Raw genomic sequence first — 16,794 nt, 5'->3', positions numbered from 1 at the left:
CTAACAGGCCTTTCATTCTGTTGTTTGGAATCACACTGACTCCCTTTCACAAGGCACATAAATAAATAATGGTAAATACAACAACAGTACTAAAGACCCATCCACAGCAATCACTTCTTTATCCTAACCACTAATGAAAACTCTTTGAAGTGGAAGAGTAAATATTATCATTTGATAGTACTTGGGCCCAACCGTGCAAACACAATTGCATTGTGCTACATTCTGGGAGCTCTAGACCTATTCACAATACAGCACTTGCAGGGTTGCTATGGACGAGTCCGGTGCTTACAATTCTGTTGGCACTCAATCAGCACAAGAGCTGCTGATCACATTTTCAGAGCGGTTCACCTTAATCTTTATATGCAGTACAAGTGGAAAAACTACTCTCTACAGAGGATGACTTTAGTAGGGCCATACTTTCCAATGCTGACCACCCACAGTTGGAGACAGAACCAGCTCCTCTTTTAGGCACTTAAACCACCACCAGATTTTCAAAAGTGTTCTGCACTCCACAACTCCCAGTTTGACACCTGTGGCCAGACCCCTCCATGCTTTGAGAAAGATCATTGCCCTTCTGGTTGAGGTTGTAAGGGGGGGGGGGCATCCCTCTGGAAACCTGGGTGCAATTGCTTGCTTTGCCACAGACTGGCTGTATGAGCGAAGGGACTTCCACTTTCTCCTCCTCAGTTGACCATCTGTAAAATGGGGTTAGTGGTAGTTCCCAACTTCCCAGGGAAGCTGTGAGAATAACTGAGGCTATAGTAGCAGGGGCCAAGCAAGTACCTACAGGGCTCCTCTGAAAGTCTGGCCCCTGGCAGGGAGGAGTCAAGGGAGTATGAAGTAGGAGAGGGGCCACAGACTCTCAGAGGTTTGCAGTGTGGCCCATCCTCTGTCACCACACACAGGGAATGCCTGGAAAAATCAATGGCATGAAAGGCTGGGGGTTGCCTCAAATCCACGTGCGCGAGGGCAGAGGGGTCCCACGCGGCCAAAGCAGCAGGGGGAGGGCTGGAGGAAAAGGAGAGGGAGGAAAGGAGCCCCCCGCCCGTGTGGGTGGGCGCATGGGCCGCGGGGCCAGCTCCTGCCCCCCGGGGGGCGCCCGCATTCAGCCCGCGTGTCCCGGCGGCAGCCCAGCCCCCCGGCCGCTCACCTTGCTGCCGAAGGGCCCGGGGAGGAGCAGCTTCAGCGCCTGTCTCTTCAGCTCCACCAGGCGGGCGTTGCAGTTCTCGCACCAGACCCCGCGGTCCGAGCCCGGGGAGGAGCCGCCCCCGCTGCCGGAGCCCGGCGAGCCGGTGCCGAAGCCCGGGGAGCCCCCCAGCGAGCCCGGGGAGCTGGTGCCGATGCCCGGGGAGGCCGGGCCCGGGGAGCCCGCGAAGGAGCCCGGCGAGGAGGTGCCCGATCCGGGGGACGGGGTGCCGGACGAGCCGAGGACGGAGCCGGCTCCCTCAGGCGCTGGGCGGCTCCCGGCGCGGGATTCCTCGTAAGCTTTGCGGTACCAGCTCTCGGGGGAGACGGGGGCGGCGGGCTTGGTGGGGGAGCAGGGCTCGGCCACCTGCGGGAGGAGAGAAGCGCTGAGACCGAGCACGGCTGCAAAGCGCCCGCCCCCCGCCCCGAGCGGACACCTGAGCGCGGCCGCAGCCTCCCCCAGCTCGGCTGCAGCCAGGACCCGGCGCGCCAGGGAGCCCCAGAGACTCGATCCCGCAGCCGGGAGGGGCACGTGCGTGGCGAGGGTCAGGTGGACTCGCGCCCTGCCCTGCAACCCGGGGCTGGAGGGGGGCGCAAAGTTGCGGCGGGGGAGGGTGCAAGTCTGGTCTCGAGGCGGGAAGGAACCTGGTGTCTGTACTTCATGCCATTGCGAGCGGATTGAATAGACCCAGTCCTGTACTCAGCAAGGTGAAGCTCTGAATGGGGAGCATGCAGCTAATGAGGTGCATCTGTCGGTAGCATTGCTTACAGGGAAAGCTCTAGCATGGCTCCGGCAAAGGTGGGGAAAATGTAAAAACCTTAGCCCTAATGGGCTTAAAAGCATCCCTGCATGGATAACTTACCCCGTATTTCCTGCTTCGGGTTGTGACTGCGATTCTCTCTTTATTTCCAGCCACAGAATTCATGATGCTTTTCTAAATCAGGAGAATGTCCTAAAATTTGCCCACCTTACATCCAATAGAGAATGTTCAATCCAATAAGGTTCACCAGCTGGATAGATAGCGTGCAAGCTTTGCACCAAATTCAAACCTTTTCCTCCAGAGAAAACACGGAGCCCGGAAGCACCATCAGTTTTCAGGCCAAATGTTTTGGATTTTTTTTCCCTTCTTCAAAACCGTTTTTCCCTCATGATCGTCTCTCTCATTCACTTACAGCGCTTGTTTCACAGACACACCAACATCCAGAGTATCAGCATTTTCCCCACAAGGCAGTACAGTTTTCCTCCACAAGTGAAATGAACAATCACATCCAAGGTAGCGTTAGGAAGGTAAAACAGAGAGAAAACCAGAGAGCTGTGCTCTGCCTAGAAGAGATTTCTCTCTCTCTCTCTCTCTCTGCTTGTGGTGCTGTGGTAACTTGTTTCCCTTCACCAAGGTTTGTAACTGTGTTAAAAGAAATCCTCCAAAAATATCAGGATCCAGTCTCTGGGAGGAGCTTGCGAGTCCCTTGCAGCCAATATCCTTCTGCCCATTTGTGCCTGACAGTTGTGTAAGGAAAAGGAAGACTCTTGCTATATAACCCTCCTTGGTCAGTGGAGGAGCTGCAGAATGTGTGTAACTGACGCCCCTGAAGGCTTTGAAAATACTGCCAAAGCCTCACTGCAGTTCTAAGCAATAGGTTAGCTGCTGAGGAGGTTCCATTTTATTTTGCAGTGTTTCTTGATTGACACTTGTGTTGCTGGGCTTTATTGTTTGTTTTTTGTCTTAAACAAAAAAATAACCCACCACCTTGTTGCTTCCCTGCAGTTATTGGTTAGTTGCCAACATCCAGGGCTTTAATGAACAGGATTTTTGCAAATGTTCCAAATATTGTAGAAATAACCCTGTAAGGAAAACAGGCTGGAATGTTTGCCACATCTGTAACCATCACTGGAATCTCTTTGTCTATGTTATCATTTTGAGTGTGCAATAAAGGCCATGTTATAATAACTTGTTAATCAAAATCCCAGAGTCTTCCTATATCTGTCCCCCCTCACCCCTACTCTGATTTCATAGAGGAAGGTTATCTTGCCCCGACCTCTACTTATTTCATATCCTGAAGGCAGTACAAACATTTCTAATAAATCTCTTCAAAACTGTACTTGTTGGTTCCCCACAGAAACTAATGAAATTAAGAAACTAAAGCCAAGATTCTCATTGGTATTTAAGCGACTCACTCCCATCAAAGGCAGTAATGTGACTAAATACTTCTGAGGCTCCATCTCAGGCTCGGTACCAGATCTACTGATGTTGTTAAAATGCAGAGTGAAAACTAGGGAGCATTGATGCAAAGATGGCATAAGCCCCACCCTTGCACTCTTCTGGTAGTGGTGCTGCTCTGTGAACGGCGTTCCCTGTACACTATGTTAGAGCAGCCCTTGGTTTGTTCTGGGATGCAGCGGCCACAAGGGGCCAAAAGTGAAGTTCTGTGTTCTAGAGCTGTAGGAATAGCCTAGTGATGGTCCCTTTTCTTAACTATGCTTCTAGCAGGAAGGGTGTCTAGCATAAGAGCCCCTTGATTAATTTAGCACTATCTGACTTACCTATAGTTTGGAACAATTCTTCCAGTGCTGGTTGAATCATCTTTACAACCAGATTACACAGGCAGAGCAGCAGAATACAACCACACTTCTAGTAGATCTGCCCCCTCTCCTGACTGTTCACATAGTCAGTTAGCGGCAAAAGGGCAAACAAAGAAGGTGCTACTTGGGCCCCTCCAGATACAAACACATTTAAGAAAATGTTTGATATAGAGGTACAAAGTTATTCATTCCACTGATAGGAGCAATCAGGATCACAAAGTAATGAAGAAAAACTAATGCAGGTCCTAACTTCCTGGTACTGTTTTACAAAATGTCTGTACTCTGTTCAGTCCCACAGGAACAGAGAGGCAGGGATGTGCCCTGTACATCATAGTGTATAACTATTGATTTTTTTTTATTTGTCGAGCTCAGCATTTCTTGGTGAACTGCCAAATGTGCTTTGTTAAGACCTTTCTTTATCCCACTACTAGATGTGCCCGCCTACCCACCTCCGCTGTGTGGGATCATCAAAGTGTGTGTCACGGCATGCCTTCCTTGTGAGATTATGGATATAGTGTGGCCAGGGGGCAACAGATTGGCTAACATGTTTACACATTCCAAATTGCAGGCTATTGCCCTGTTAGGGATTGAGAAGCAGAGAGTCTACAATATCTTGGTGTCCATCTTCTTGAAAAGTTCACAGAGAGGAAGCAGTATGTATTAGAGTAGCTATGTGGACAACAACATTTCAAGGATGATCGATGAGGCAATATTGTACAGCTAATTGGTGAAGCAGCACACCCAAAGGTGCATCTAAATGCTCTGTGATTTGCATGATTTAGAGATGCCAAATGCTGCGGGGAAGAAGTAGCAGAGAGAGAAAGAACACCCGCTAATGCCTCTAGCGTACTACCTATAGCTATGTAGCATAGTGATGTTAGCCTTGTCTTCACAAAGGATATTTGGACCCATAATTGACCACCTTTGCAGCTCCACCTGTGAGAGCAACAGTGGACGATGGGAATGAAGAATATTTTGTAATAGTGGAGGGTAATAATTAACCACTGCAATTTACTAAATATTGTGATGGATTTTCCATCACTAGGAATTTTTAAATGGAAATTAGATTTAAAAAAAAAAACACGTACTCTGTCAAATTTGAGTTATTGTAGGGAAGTTCTAAGGGCTCTGTTCTACAGGAAGTCTGGTGTCCAGAAATCTAGTGCATCCAGGATTCAGGTGTTCTGACCACTCTGCCATCTTTATCAGAGAAAGATTAGTAAGAAGCTGCCGTAGTAGGGATAAATCCTGAGCCATCTGCTATGTGCATATGCAAAAAAGATCATTGCTCCTAACTTCACCGGGTTAGATGTTGCCTTGCAGTGGGCCAGCAAGGATGAGAGCCCTCAGCACATCTTCCTTTGCTGTTTTTGTATTCACCAAAACAGCTGCAAGTGACATTTCATTGCCATTAGCAACGGTTTTCTTATCAGGTTAAATGCAGTACAGCTGTACCCCGGAGATTAAATGGACAAATGGGTAGTGCAAAACACCCCAAAACAAACAAAACCCCTTTGCAAATTTGTCAGGTTGAACAGACATGATTTGTATTCCAAAGCAGTGGAGTCCAGAGAGAAGCTTTCAGTAGGGCGTGAGTGCCCTCTGCTGTTTGTTTGTGTAGATTGTGTTATTTTGATCCTTACTGTACAGATTGCTGCATGTGGTTTTTTGGTCCTTACTGTAAGTATATATATATTCTCTATGAGGAATCTGGGATGGGATGGCCTGCCCTTAAGGGCAGTATTATTCACCTTACCACCTGTCATGGTCCTTTAATGATTTTAAAAGGCTCAATAAAGATGTGTAAGGACCTAAGGAGGATAGAACTAGAGAAGAAAAAGTACTTGGAATACAGAGTGGTTGGGAGGAAGATAGGCACTGTTTCTTTAATGTCTGGGGCTAGGAGCCTGGCAAAGTGAGTGGGGCAAGGCTTGCAACCAAATGGAAGTATAAAGACTGCCTCCTCCCTGACAGAAGATGGCTGGTCTGTTGAGGCCTCCAATGGGGAAAGTCAAGTAGGTATTTAGCTAAAAGGGAGCTAACAAAAGCCTTGCAGCTGACTATGCCAAGGCAAGAGGCCTGTGAGACAAACCTCAGCTCCAGGAAGAGAGCTGAGGGGGAATGCTTGCTCTGAAAGAAAAAAGCAGAGGGACTACTTGCAGGGAATTACCCTCTTATCTGGCTAGGGTGAAGCTCTGAGGAATCACAGATCTAGGCCAGGTAGCAGAGTCTGTAGTGTGGTGAATACATTGATAAGTGGGTTGAAGGTAGGAGCTGGTCTAAGAAGTGGTGGAGGGATGAAGGAAACAGTCTTTGTCTGCCTAAATCAGGGCCACTGAGCTGGAACCCAGAGGAGAGAACAGGTCTGGATTCCCGCTGCCTCTCTCCTGGTCAAGAGAGGGTGCATGAGTATTATGAGACCACGTGCAAGAAGTCCCAGATAAACAATGGGAAATGGGCTTGAAGTCCATTAGATTTTGAGTTTCCTGGTTTTGGACTAATATTTTTGTGTTTTCTAGCATGAGCAGGCAGCAGAGATTGTCTTCTTGTGCAGCTGTGGCACTACAGGAATTCAGGATTTATGTATTTTGTATTAGAAGATTTACCCAGCTTTATTGGGCCCTTCTGGGCAGGGGACTGAGGTTTTGAGAGGTGCAGGAGTCAGGGCAAGGGGTTGGGAAGTGGAAGACTCAGGGGTGCAAGGTGGGGAGGAGGGTTCAAGGAAGGGCTGGAAGGTGCAGAAGTCACAGCAGGGGGTTGGGAGGTGTGAGGGCTCAGGGCATGGCATGGGGGTAGCTAGCGTTGTTCTCCAGGGCCTACCCATGGCGGGGGTGGCCTGCGTCACTCCCCAGGGCTTACCCAGGGCTGCACTGCCTGTAGCTAGCATTCTTCCTGGGGCCAACCCAAAGCAGCAGGGGCTGCGCTGCCCAGCTACCCATGTTGCTCTCCACAGCCAACTCAGAATAGCAGGGTCCATGCTGTCTGACCACTGGCATTGTTCCCTGGGGTCGGCCCAAGGCAGTGAGAGCTGCACTGCCCAGTTGTTCGCTACTCTGTGGCTCTCTGTGGATGTCAGGGGCATGCTTGCTTGCTGCCCCCCTATGGTCAGTCTGGAGCATAACCTGACCTTGCTTTAAGTTATGATAAGAGGAAGCTGCAAACCAAATTTGGTGGTCCTACGTCTTACTGTTTAGGAGGAGTTCTTGAACAAGTGGACTCAGACAAACAGATGCACAAACTCTCTCTCTCTCTCTCTCTCTCTCACACACACACACACGATTTGTTGCAAAGTTACCAGCTTTTGATGAAATGGGGTTTGTTGAAGACAAATATATAGAAGTGGGCCTCAACCAAAGCCTTAGCTGCAGGTCCAGGTTCTAGTCAAAGTTCACAGCTCAAACCTTCTCTATAATGGGCCAAATCAAAGTGCTGGGGCTTAATAAAAAGTTGCCAGTTTTGTGTCTGTACATTGGAGACACATACAGAAGAAAGCCTATTATCCACCTAACTGAAAATTGGAACCTAAATTCAGACACCTCCAAATCTGGGAAAGTTCTAATTTGGATCCAGCGTCTGTACCCCTATGACCGGGACTGTTAAGATCTGGGATTGTGGTTTTACTTATTATAGAAATGTATAATTTGATTCTGTTCACAACTACACTGGTTTTACACAGCTCTCACTCTGTTAATTTCAAGAGAGTTACTCTGAATTTGCATCAGTGTATATGAGATCAGAATCTGACTTATAAAGTTCAGCTATGTAATTTGCATTTGGGGTTTGAATGCCAGATATTGAATCAGGTCCAGCTTGATACATAAATAGCATTTAATTGGAAAAGAAAGAAATGTTGACTGCTTCATAGAAAGCCTTTGATATGTTAAAATGTATAACAAATCTATGGGTAAAAAAGGTGATGGCAGCTTCAACTTCAAGAGTCATCGCACTTTATTCAGAAGCCTCCTACTCTTGATTGGTGCTAATAAGCCTGCACACCAGCTCTTTTTGGGAGACTTAAGAGCCATGACAGCCCAGCTACATGAATGGAGTTGCATATAAACCGCTTGAAGTCCATCAAAGGACTAAAGAGAAAACCAAGTACTTCTTTAATAATCAGAACAAAGTACTAATTAAAAAACATGGGCAGCTAGACATCAGCTACCACAAATTAAAAATAATCACAAAACTTTGCAGTTAGGTTTCTAAATCTCTTCCAGCCAACTTTCTATGTTGCTTCTTGCTCTCTTGCCTTTCCGAAAGCATATTATCATTCCAGCAAAAAACTATTGCTAAGAGAACATTAATGTCTTGATCTTTTTCTGTAGCCCATACAATGTAATAAAAAGCACAGAGGTATAAGGTCTGAATACACATAATTTTATGAGAGGTTTCATAAACTTGTGTTATATGGAGAGTCAAGCTTTATATATTGTCTTTTTACTTTTGATGTCCTAGCTAATATTTTTTACAATGCTTGATTATACTGTTGTTCTGGGGTTGGTTATTATTTTGGCTTCATTTTTGTTTTCTTCCTGTCATGTAACTTCATTGGACTTACATCAACATACTATTGGTGTAATACAATGTGGAACCAAGCCCACAAAGAAAATCTGAGTAATATCAAAAGAGAACAGTTTATAGTTACACTAGTAAAGGGAAATATTAAGATTCAATGATTTGTGCACATGTTCTGTGCCTTCAATTTCCTGCAATATCTGTAGGAAATCTTATTGTGTTAATAAGTTCACGTATCATTCTGGGCCAGGTATTGTATATAATTTGGGGATGGGGGAGAGTGACCATAACTCCTATGGGAACTAAGCACAGTGAAAAATAATAATAAATGGATTCCAATCCTCAATATATTCACCCTATACATTGATTCTAATTATGGGCTTTGTTCAAGAAGAGACTTACCAATATTTCTCTCTAAACAAAGCCTTCCTCTCCTTCTACACTGAGAATTTCTAAACATACCTGTGCACCAGAACCACCTGAGTGATCCTACCAGTCCTGGAAGTTGTAGTGTAGACCAGCGGTGCACAACCCTTTTATTGGGTCCAAGGGTTGCAAATGCAGAAAGGTTACACACCACTGGTGTAGACAGGGCACAGGTGTTTTTAACCTATGGGCTCCCTAAACTGACCATCTTCCACTGTTGATAGTACAAGTGGAGCTGCACCAGCACAGTTAAACACTTGAACATTTTCCTAGTGTAAATAACAAAAAAGCTGTCTCTTTTAGTTCAAAGGAGAAAAGGGCTCCCTGTCTTCTTAGCTCAGACATTTTGCCTGTAGGGAATTATGCAGATGTTTTAGCTTTCTCTTTCCCTCCTGCACTTAGAGCTTCCCACTTATCAAATAAAACCATTTGTCTTCAAGTCTGGTCAGTGATTCTTGTATTGCAAACTAGCTGTCCTTTCCAGAGACAATGGCCTGTTAAATGTTGAATTTTCCATATACCTAAGACAATTTATTTTTCCAAGTGGGACTGTCTTTGGTTTAATTTTGTTTGTCATAGAAGATTTCCCTGCATCTCAAATAAAACATTTTTCATAGATTTTTATAGAAACTTCTCAATTTTTCCAGTTAACTCTACATATTTTCATACATCTTTCTGTTCTTCTAGGTGAAAATCAATGCCTAGTTATTAATATTATATTGATATGGGTTTCATGAGTAATAAAGGATTCAAGTGTTGTGCACATACATACACACACAGACAGTATGGCTGCATCGTGTAGTTTACAGACATTTTATGCTATGGGATGCATTATAATGACAACTCTACACCCTATTTGTTTAGTTCATAAATTCAAATACTAAAATTTGACAGAATCCCATTTTCCTCTATCCCAGATACAATAATCATTCATTGTAACTATGGAACTAAAGATGAATGAGAAATGAAAATAATGTGAGCACCTGTGACTATCAATGTACCAAGACTTACAAAGTAGATCTAATACTATCAGACATGAACGTAATAACTAGAGACCAAGAATGTGTCAGGGTAGAAAGTCTTGAGCACCACATTTTGTGTGAGTAAATGGTCTCATTCTAAAAATGAATGAAGACATTTATCATCCAAAAAGCCCTTTTTTTTTAAAGATATGTAGGGAAACCCTCTATTTTCTATTGTTCTGAGTTTTGTGGAGTTCTCATGGATCCCAATATAACAAATTTCTGGTATCGCAATGGAACTGATAGAATTCAAGAAGCCAGTTAGCATTTAATCTGAAGTGCCATTATGAGAAATACTGAGAGTTCTTTTTGAACTATCAGGTTCTCACATAGCTCTTTGTCCGCTGAGGACAAAGCACACTTTTAAAGATTTACTTTAAAAGCCGCCCCCTCGAATCTACAAACAAATGAATCCTGATTCTTAGGACCTACAGCTTCCTGTAGAATTAGCCACTCTTGGTAATCTTTAAAAAGGAGAAAGTAGAGTGCAGAAGAGATCCAACATATTTCTAATCATACTGGCCATACTGATAAGAGGAAAATAGGCCAGAAGGTATAGAAGATGGAAAACTGGCAAATGATAGTAGGTTAATGGCTTCCATGCTGTGGACTAGATTAAAGTTTCTTCCTATGTATACCTAATGCTATGAATTAGATGCCCATAAATAAGAAGCACCAAGAGTGTGTGGAAGGGCACAAATACAGAAGATGAGCAGCGTAAATGAGCCTCTTGAAAACCCAAATAAAGAAACATTTAAGTTGTACTTGTTAGTGCTGCATTCTCTCTTGCAGCTGGAGTAACTAATGTTAGTATGGACTTGACAACAGAATAAGCATATCAGGCATTAGCCTATAATAATCCTGTCAATTCATCAGATGAAACAATGGAAAGAGGAAACAATTTACTATTCTACACATCAGCATATCTATAGTGTACTAATTCCAGTCAATGCTTGACTATCCAACAAAGAATGCATTTACAGTGCACTAAGACCAAGGGATCTCTTTCCACCACATCTCTAAGATTTTAGAAACTGCAGGATGTGTTCCGAGAGCGCAGCAGACTTGAGAGCACCAGTTTCATTTAAAACCATTTGTCAGCATCTGATTCAGATATATTTTTGTCACTAAGGCTAACGCAGAATTTGAATTTTACAGTGAGCAGATTACTGAAAATGTTACTGCCCCATTTCTCTTTTTGATATACATCTATTGCATGCCAGTTATATTATTTACAGAGAAAATCCAGTGGACTACAGACAGGCTTATCTATCTTACATTTCCTTCATATCTTTATATTACTTGCTTTTAGGTTCTTATTGCTCTGAGAGCCACAGTATTATTCTTGCTCCTTCCGCTGTCAGCTCAGACGTGCTGGCTGGCAGGGTGGGGATACAGAGTTCTGTCTGCCCACTCCCCACCGATCAGCATAAGAGGTGTAGACACCTGTCAGCTCCTCTCTTCATTCTTCCATGCACACCCACCTCCACCCCTGCAAAGGCACTGGCTCTTTCAGTAACCTATGCAGGGGAGTACAGCAGGAGTCACAACTGAGCCCCAGCTTACTACCCATACTTTTGTTTTTGTCTTGGCTAGTTGAGAGGTACTAAACTTGAAAACAGGTCAGAGTAGCATGGAAGTGGGAAGATGAGGATAATTGAAGAGGGAGGCATGCCACACATTAGAAGACCCGGTGCCCACTGACACCTCTCATTTGCAGCATTATGAAAGTTTGGGTGTGTTCCATCAAGTTTAGCGCCTCCCATGGAAAGAGTGAAGCTGCCCTCCACAATGTGATCCCATCCACCGACATTTTGATATAGTCCTTTTCTAGAACATAACCATGCTTTCAAACACGCTGCGGCAAAGGGAAAACAATCAAATATATTGGCAGTGACCAATGCTAACAATTTCAGTGGATGTCAGGCAGCAGTTACTAGGCTATTATTTCTACACATTGGAAAGCTTTTGCATAAAATAGAGTGGAATGATTCACCCAACGATGCCAAGTTTGGCAGAACATAGTTCTTTAACTCATTAGGGAGGACTTGTTAGCATACAGAAGTTGCATCAGTTTAAGTTGATCTGAAAACAGAATCACTACAACCCCCTATGAAGCTGGTTGTAATAGTTAAAAGCTGGTTTATATATTGTCAGCTTATACCTGTAAATTAAATTGATATGGTGCAAGCTAAACAGAGGCCTGGACTTCCTTCAAAATGTAGGTCAACATTGCTACGGCACTCTTGAAAAATCCAGATCTCTGATCCCTATGCTGACCTAACTCACAAAGTAGGTGCAGTTAAATCAGTGGAAGAATGCTTGGGGAGGTGATGTTCCTACTAGGGATGTTTAAATATCGATTAATTGAACAGTCAAGTAACCTCATTCATTCTTATCAGTTAGTCGACTATTCTATAGTCCCCGGAGGCGGGGCCAGCAGCTGGTGCATTCTGACCTCACTCCCAAGGAGCCCTCTGCACTACTGCCTCAGGGTGCCAGGTGGAAGCTGGTCCGTGAGGGGAGCCAGTTTAAAAACAAGCTCCCCTCATGGACTAGCTGCCTGTCGCCCTGTGCTGCTGCCTCTGATAAACCCTGTCTGGGGGTGGTGCCTGAGCTCCCAGATCCAGTGCGAGCCAGAACTGAGCCGGGCTTCAAATACACTTTAAAGGCAGAGCCGCAGCAGGGATAGGTCCTGGACCCATTGCAAGCCAGGACTGAGCTAGGCTGCTGGCCAGCCTGCTAAATAATTTGCTGGGGTAGAGGAGGGGAGAATGAGTGTAGTCTATAGCATTAATCTATAAGCTTTTGCTTATTGGTTAATCGACTACACTATTACATCCCTAGTTCCTATAGCAATGGGGGAAAAAACCCTGCCCCTATAAGCTTTGTTTACACTAAGAAGTTATGCTGGCATAGCTTCAACATGGTCGTTACACTACTATAATCCCCATAATGTAGATACGGCCTGATATAAGCCAGATTTAAACCAGAATGAATGTCTGTACCAAGTGGCACCAGTTTAACTTCATACTTTTAATTTGGTACATCTTTATGTGTAGGTCAGACCTCAGGATATTTATGGCCTCCTAAGCTTTATTTAGCTGTCTGTTCCTGTCTGCATTAAAGAAATTAGCACTAGTATAATTAATTGCATTGGGTACTTTGCCAGAGTAAGCCTCACTAGTGTAATCACTGCCATATATTTACATTCGGAGTCTCCAATTGTGTAATGACAGTGAATTAGAACTGTTTCACACATACGCATTTTTCTAATGTAGAAAGGCTATTAGTCTGAAAAACACCTGTCCTCTAAGAGGTATTTAAGTCATATCACTGTATTGCAATCGAGTAGTTTTGGACAAAAGTGATACAGTTAACAGAAATTTTGCAAATAAGACATTTAGTCCTTGTTGTCCTAATGATACCCAAGGTTAAGTACCTAAAGAACTAACAAGAACTCTGGATAAAAAGTGCTAAGTGCAAAGCATTACATTCTAATAAATAAAGTGAATAGACCAGTACTGGTGGATGAAGGGACCCAACCCCATGAACATTTAAATGATGATGTGTTCAGGCTTAAGACACAAAAAGGGGTGGGCAATGGGGTTGACATGGTTACCGGAGATGCTGAATGCTTTTCAGGGTTGAAATCTCGAGCTAGTCTCAGGATCTCACTGGAAGTTGAGTGTGTAAATATTTCAAAGACTTGGCTCTGGTGCCAAGACCCAGGGCTGTGCCACCAATGGCAATTTTAAAGGGCCCAGGGTTCCGGGCCCTTTAAATCACTGTCAAAACTGCATGTGGCATGGTCCAGGCAGAGCTGAGGGCTGGCTAGGGGAGGCACGGTGCAGTCTGGGCAGCATGAAGGGCTGATTGACCCTAAGCCCACCTCTCCCAGGGGCCCTAGAGCCAAGCACCTGCTCCCCATTGCCCTGAGCTGGGTGTAGTCTGTTGCCAGTCCTGCCTAGACCTTCATAGAAACCATCCTGGAGACAGATAGTCCAGAACATTCTTGATGGGTAAACACAGTATTTACCTTCTTCTGCGTATAGCAGACTGAAGTTATTCACATTCTCTATATATGTGTGTTTGGAACAACGGCTTCTCAGACTTCAAAAGGAAGTCTGTGAGCATTTGGGCGAAACTTTTATTTAGAAGAGGAGACTGCTTAGATTCTAGGTGGTCAGTGGAGGTCCAGGTAGGGAAAAAGGCATTGTTGAAAATGGTTTGGACAAATTAGGAAAAATCAATGCTGCCTTTTAAGTACTGAAGCAAAACAGCTACTTTAAATAGCCAAGGAAAATGAAGACTACAGTATGCTAGTAGGCCAATCCAAAAGAATGAAATGGCATCCACTCCCCAAGCATGGCCGAGTCACTATGTGGGAAGTATCTCCTTGAAACCCAAATGAACATGTTTTGATTTATCTTCCACTCTTCTGGATTTCAAGCTCAATGAATTAGTTAACTGGCCTTTTTGTTCGGTTCATTGTTGGTCTGGGAAAATAGCATTTAGAAATGCATGATGTGCTCTTTGGATAGAAAAGCATCCTCACACCATCAACACATACCCAGATGCACCAGCAGTCTAATGGCTTTGGGCTAGAAGGCAAAGCCTGTGCAATCTCATGTAGAGTCAGAGTAAATTTTTTCATTAAACTTCTTTATTTGCAAGCCCCACTTAGTTTGCATATCAGTGCTGCTTTTCTAATCTTTACTGTTCTCATTAAAAATATTAATAAACTGAGGCATTTCTTGTTTATTGCAATCTAATGAAACAAAACTCAGGTGAATTAACAAAAGTAGTGTTATATTTGTATGTACTATGAAGGTATGAAAACTATAAAAAGTTAAATTTTAATTGAACAATAAATCATTACAGATATTTACCCTAGGCAAAAGGTCAAATTATTTTACATTTCTTAATTGGAAGTGCTAACAGTGAGTCTGTAAGTCGGGCTTGAGTAACAGCCAATTTGTGTTTTTGGTGCAAATGCATTGCATGATGTTTTAATGGATCATGCAAATGAAGTTAAGAGTTTAAGTAACAGCAACGACCTATATACTGAGGTTTCATTTTTGAAGCATTGCCTCGTGGAATGTAGGTTAAAGGACTATAAAATTTGTGTGCCTTGAGGCCATGTCCCACACAAGTGAGATTAAATTGCATATGTCATAACAGAAGAAGTATTGCTTCCAAGGTTCCAGTTGGCAGACAGCCCACTGCAGTCACTTGCACCCCCACTGATCCTTTGCCAGTTCTTGGGGGCTCCCATTTAGGAAAGCCAATTAGCACATGCCATCATTTACTCACTAGCATCCCTTCCCCTTTCAGAGAAAGAGGTGAAAGAAGACCTTGTCTCCCTGCCAGCTCCACCATCAGACACATAGATGGGGCAGTGCCTCCGCAGGTAATGTCCTATTCCCCATATTCTCATTTGCCCTAGGTGATTAGATACAATGCCCCGTCTCATAAGGGGGTGACCCCCATGTTGCCTTTTTGATCAGCCAGTTCCAGCACTGGGCACCTGCCACAAAAAAGCGTTAATATGAGCTTGACTGCTGTTAGCATGAGTCTAATATAATTAGAAATGCACTAAAATCAAAATGGAGACTGTGCTTGTAGGGACAATCCAAGATGGAGTTGTGGTGCATGATGGGATTTTAAAATGGAACCCAACAGACAGAGAACTTTTGCCGCCAAAATCATCCTTTGCACACGGCAGGTGGCTATAGACACCGCACCAGTTTGTCTGCACCCAGCACGATTCTCTGCACTCGGCACTCTAGCTGCTTTCCCGCTCAGAGACGTTTATAAGCTCGGACCCCAAGGGAGCTCGGGTTCCTTCGTTCCTGAATTCCTGGTTCCTTCGTTCCTGCTTTGTGGGTTCGTCATTTGTCCAGCTTGCTGTCTCCAGGACCGTGGCGAAGACCGGGACTTATCCTGATAGTAGACCAGCATCCATCGGCTAGTAGGGTGCTCTAGTTCACCCACTGTGGCGAAAGCCCAGTGTAAGTGAACTCAAGCTACCTGTCCTGAGAACCGAACACACCTCCTAACTCCGATTGCTGTGGTGAATGCCCTCTACTCTGGAGCTGGAAAACCATCTTGTGTGTCTACCCACAAACTGTCTGTCACACCATCGACAGAGTAACAACAGGGACTCCTCAGTGTTCCTCCCCCGAGGCTGTTTGAGCTAAAGGGTCGTAGGTCCTGAGCCTTGGCTGCCGGCTACCACCATCTCCGGACAGACTGAGCATAATTTCCTTTACCCACTGCTTAACATCTTATTTCAAAGGGTGTAGGGTTGGTTGTATAGTGTTGTGTTTGGGGTTATTCGTTTTATTGATTATCTGTTGTATTCAATACACCTTTTTAAAATTGAGATCAGAGTCCGTGTTCATTTCCATCTGAGAAATCCGCCGGTGACAGATACAGTGGGTTCCAGGTCGGACCACCTTCTGGGACAAAGGCATTTACCATCTAGTCAGCAGCCCTATTCTAAATTAGGATACTAGTGCGCCTTTGCTGGTAACACTGCCTTTACCCCACACAGGCTATCCAAGACAGCAATCAACTCAATACCAAGATTATCCAGGAACAATTCAGCACCGGTATCTGAGAGTTGCACTCCATTATCTCACTACCTCTCAGCTGCACTCTGAACTATGCCACTATGTTTGATGACAGAGCCTCCTTCTTAGAATGAAATCTTAAAAGGGTGGGGCTAAACCGCTCAAGTTAATTGGAGATGTTGCCTTTTTCAGCCATGTTGCCCCTGTCCCACTTGCTCTTAGACCATTGCCGAGGCCCATTGGGGAAGGTGCGCTTAGAACAGTCACCCCAAAGACACATGCCTACCTCCACAGCATCTGCATTCATGCTGAAACCTACAAGATGCATGAAAACGTTTCCCTATCTCATTGTACTCATAGAATCATAGGACACTAGAACTGGAAGGGACCTCGAGAGGTCATCGAGTCCAGTCCCCTGCCCTCATGGCAGGGTCAAGCACCATCCATCCCTGATAGATGTCTATCCAACCTGCTCTTAAATAGCTCC

General features: G+C 44.6%; 1 protein-coding gene across 3 annotated transcripts in view; it reads right to left on the bottom strand.

Annotated features, from left to right (window-relative positions):
* KIF26B (kinesin family member 26B) overlaps positions 1-2,187 on the bottom strand; it is a 440,836-nt gene extending 438,649 nt beyond the window's left edge. For all 3 annotated transcript variants that reach the window (XR_012902838.2, XM_075924899.2, XM_075924900.2), the window contains exons 1-2: positions 2,049-2,187; positions 1,151-1,552 (exon numbers count right to left, since the gene is read on the bottom strand). Coding sequence is in view for 2 of the 3 variants with exons in the window: in XM_075924899.2 (XP_075781014.1) it covers positions 1,151-1,552; positions 2,049-2,111 (465 nt within the window). In the remaining variant the exon portion in view is untranslated. The remainder of the gene's footprint in view (positions 1-1,150; positions 1,553-2,048) is intronic.
* Positions 2,188-16,794: the final 14,607 nt, after the last annotated feature.

The sequence above is a fragment of the Pelodiscus sinensis genome, chromosome 3 (assembly GCF_052426305.1).
Source record: "Pelodiscus sinensis isolate ZL-2025 chromosome 3, ASM5242630v1, whole genome shotgun sequence".
Classification (NCBI taxonomy): Eukaryota; Metazoa; Chordata; order Testudines; family Trionychidae; genus Pelodiscus; species Pelodiscus sinensis.
The sequence above is the reverse complement of the archived record's forward strand: the minus strand, read 5'-3'. Positions and strand labels throughout refer to the sequence as shown.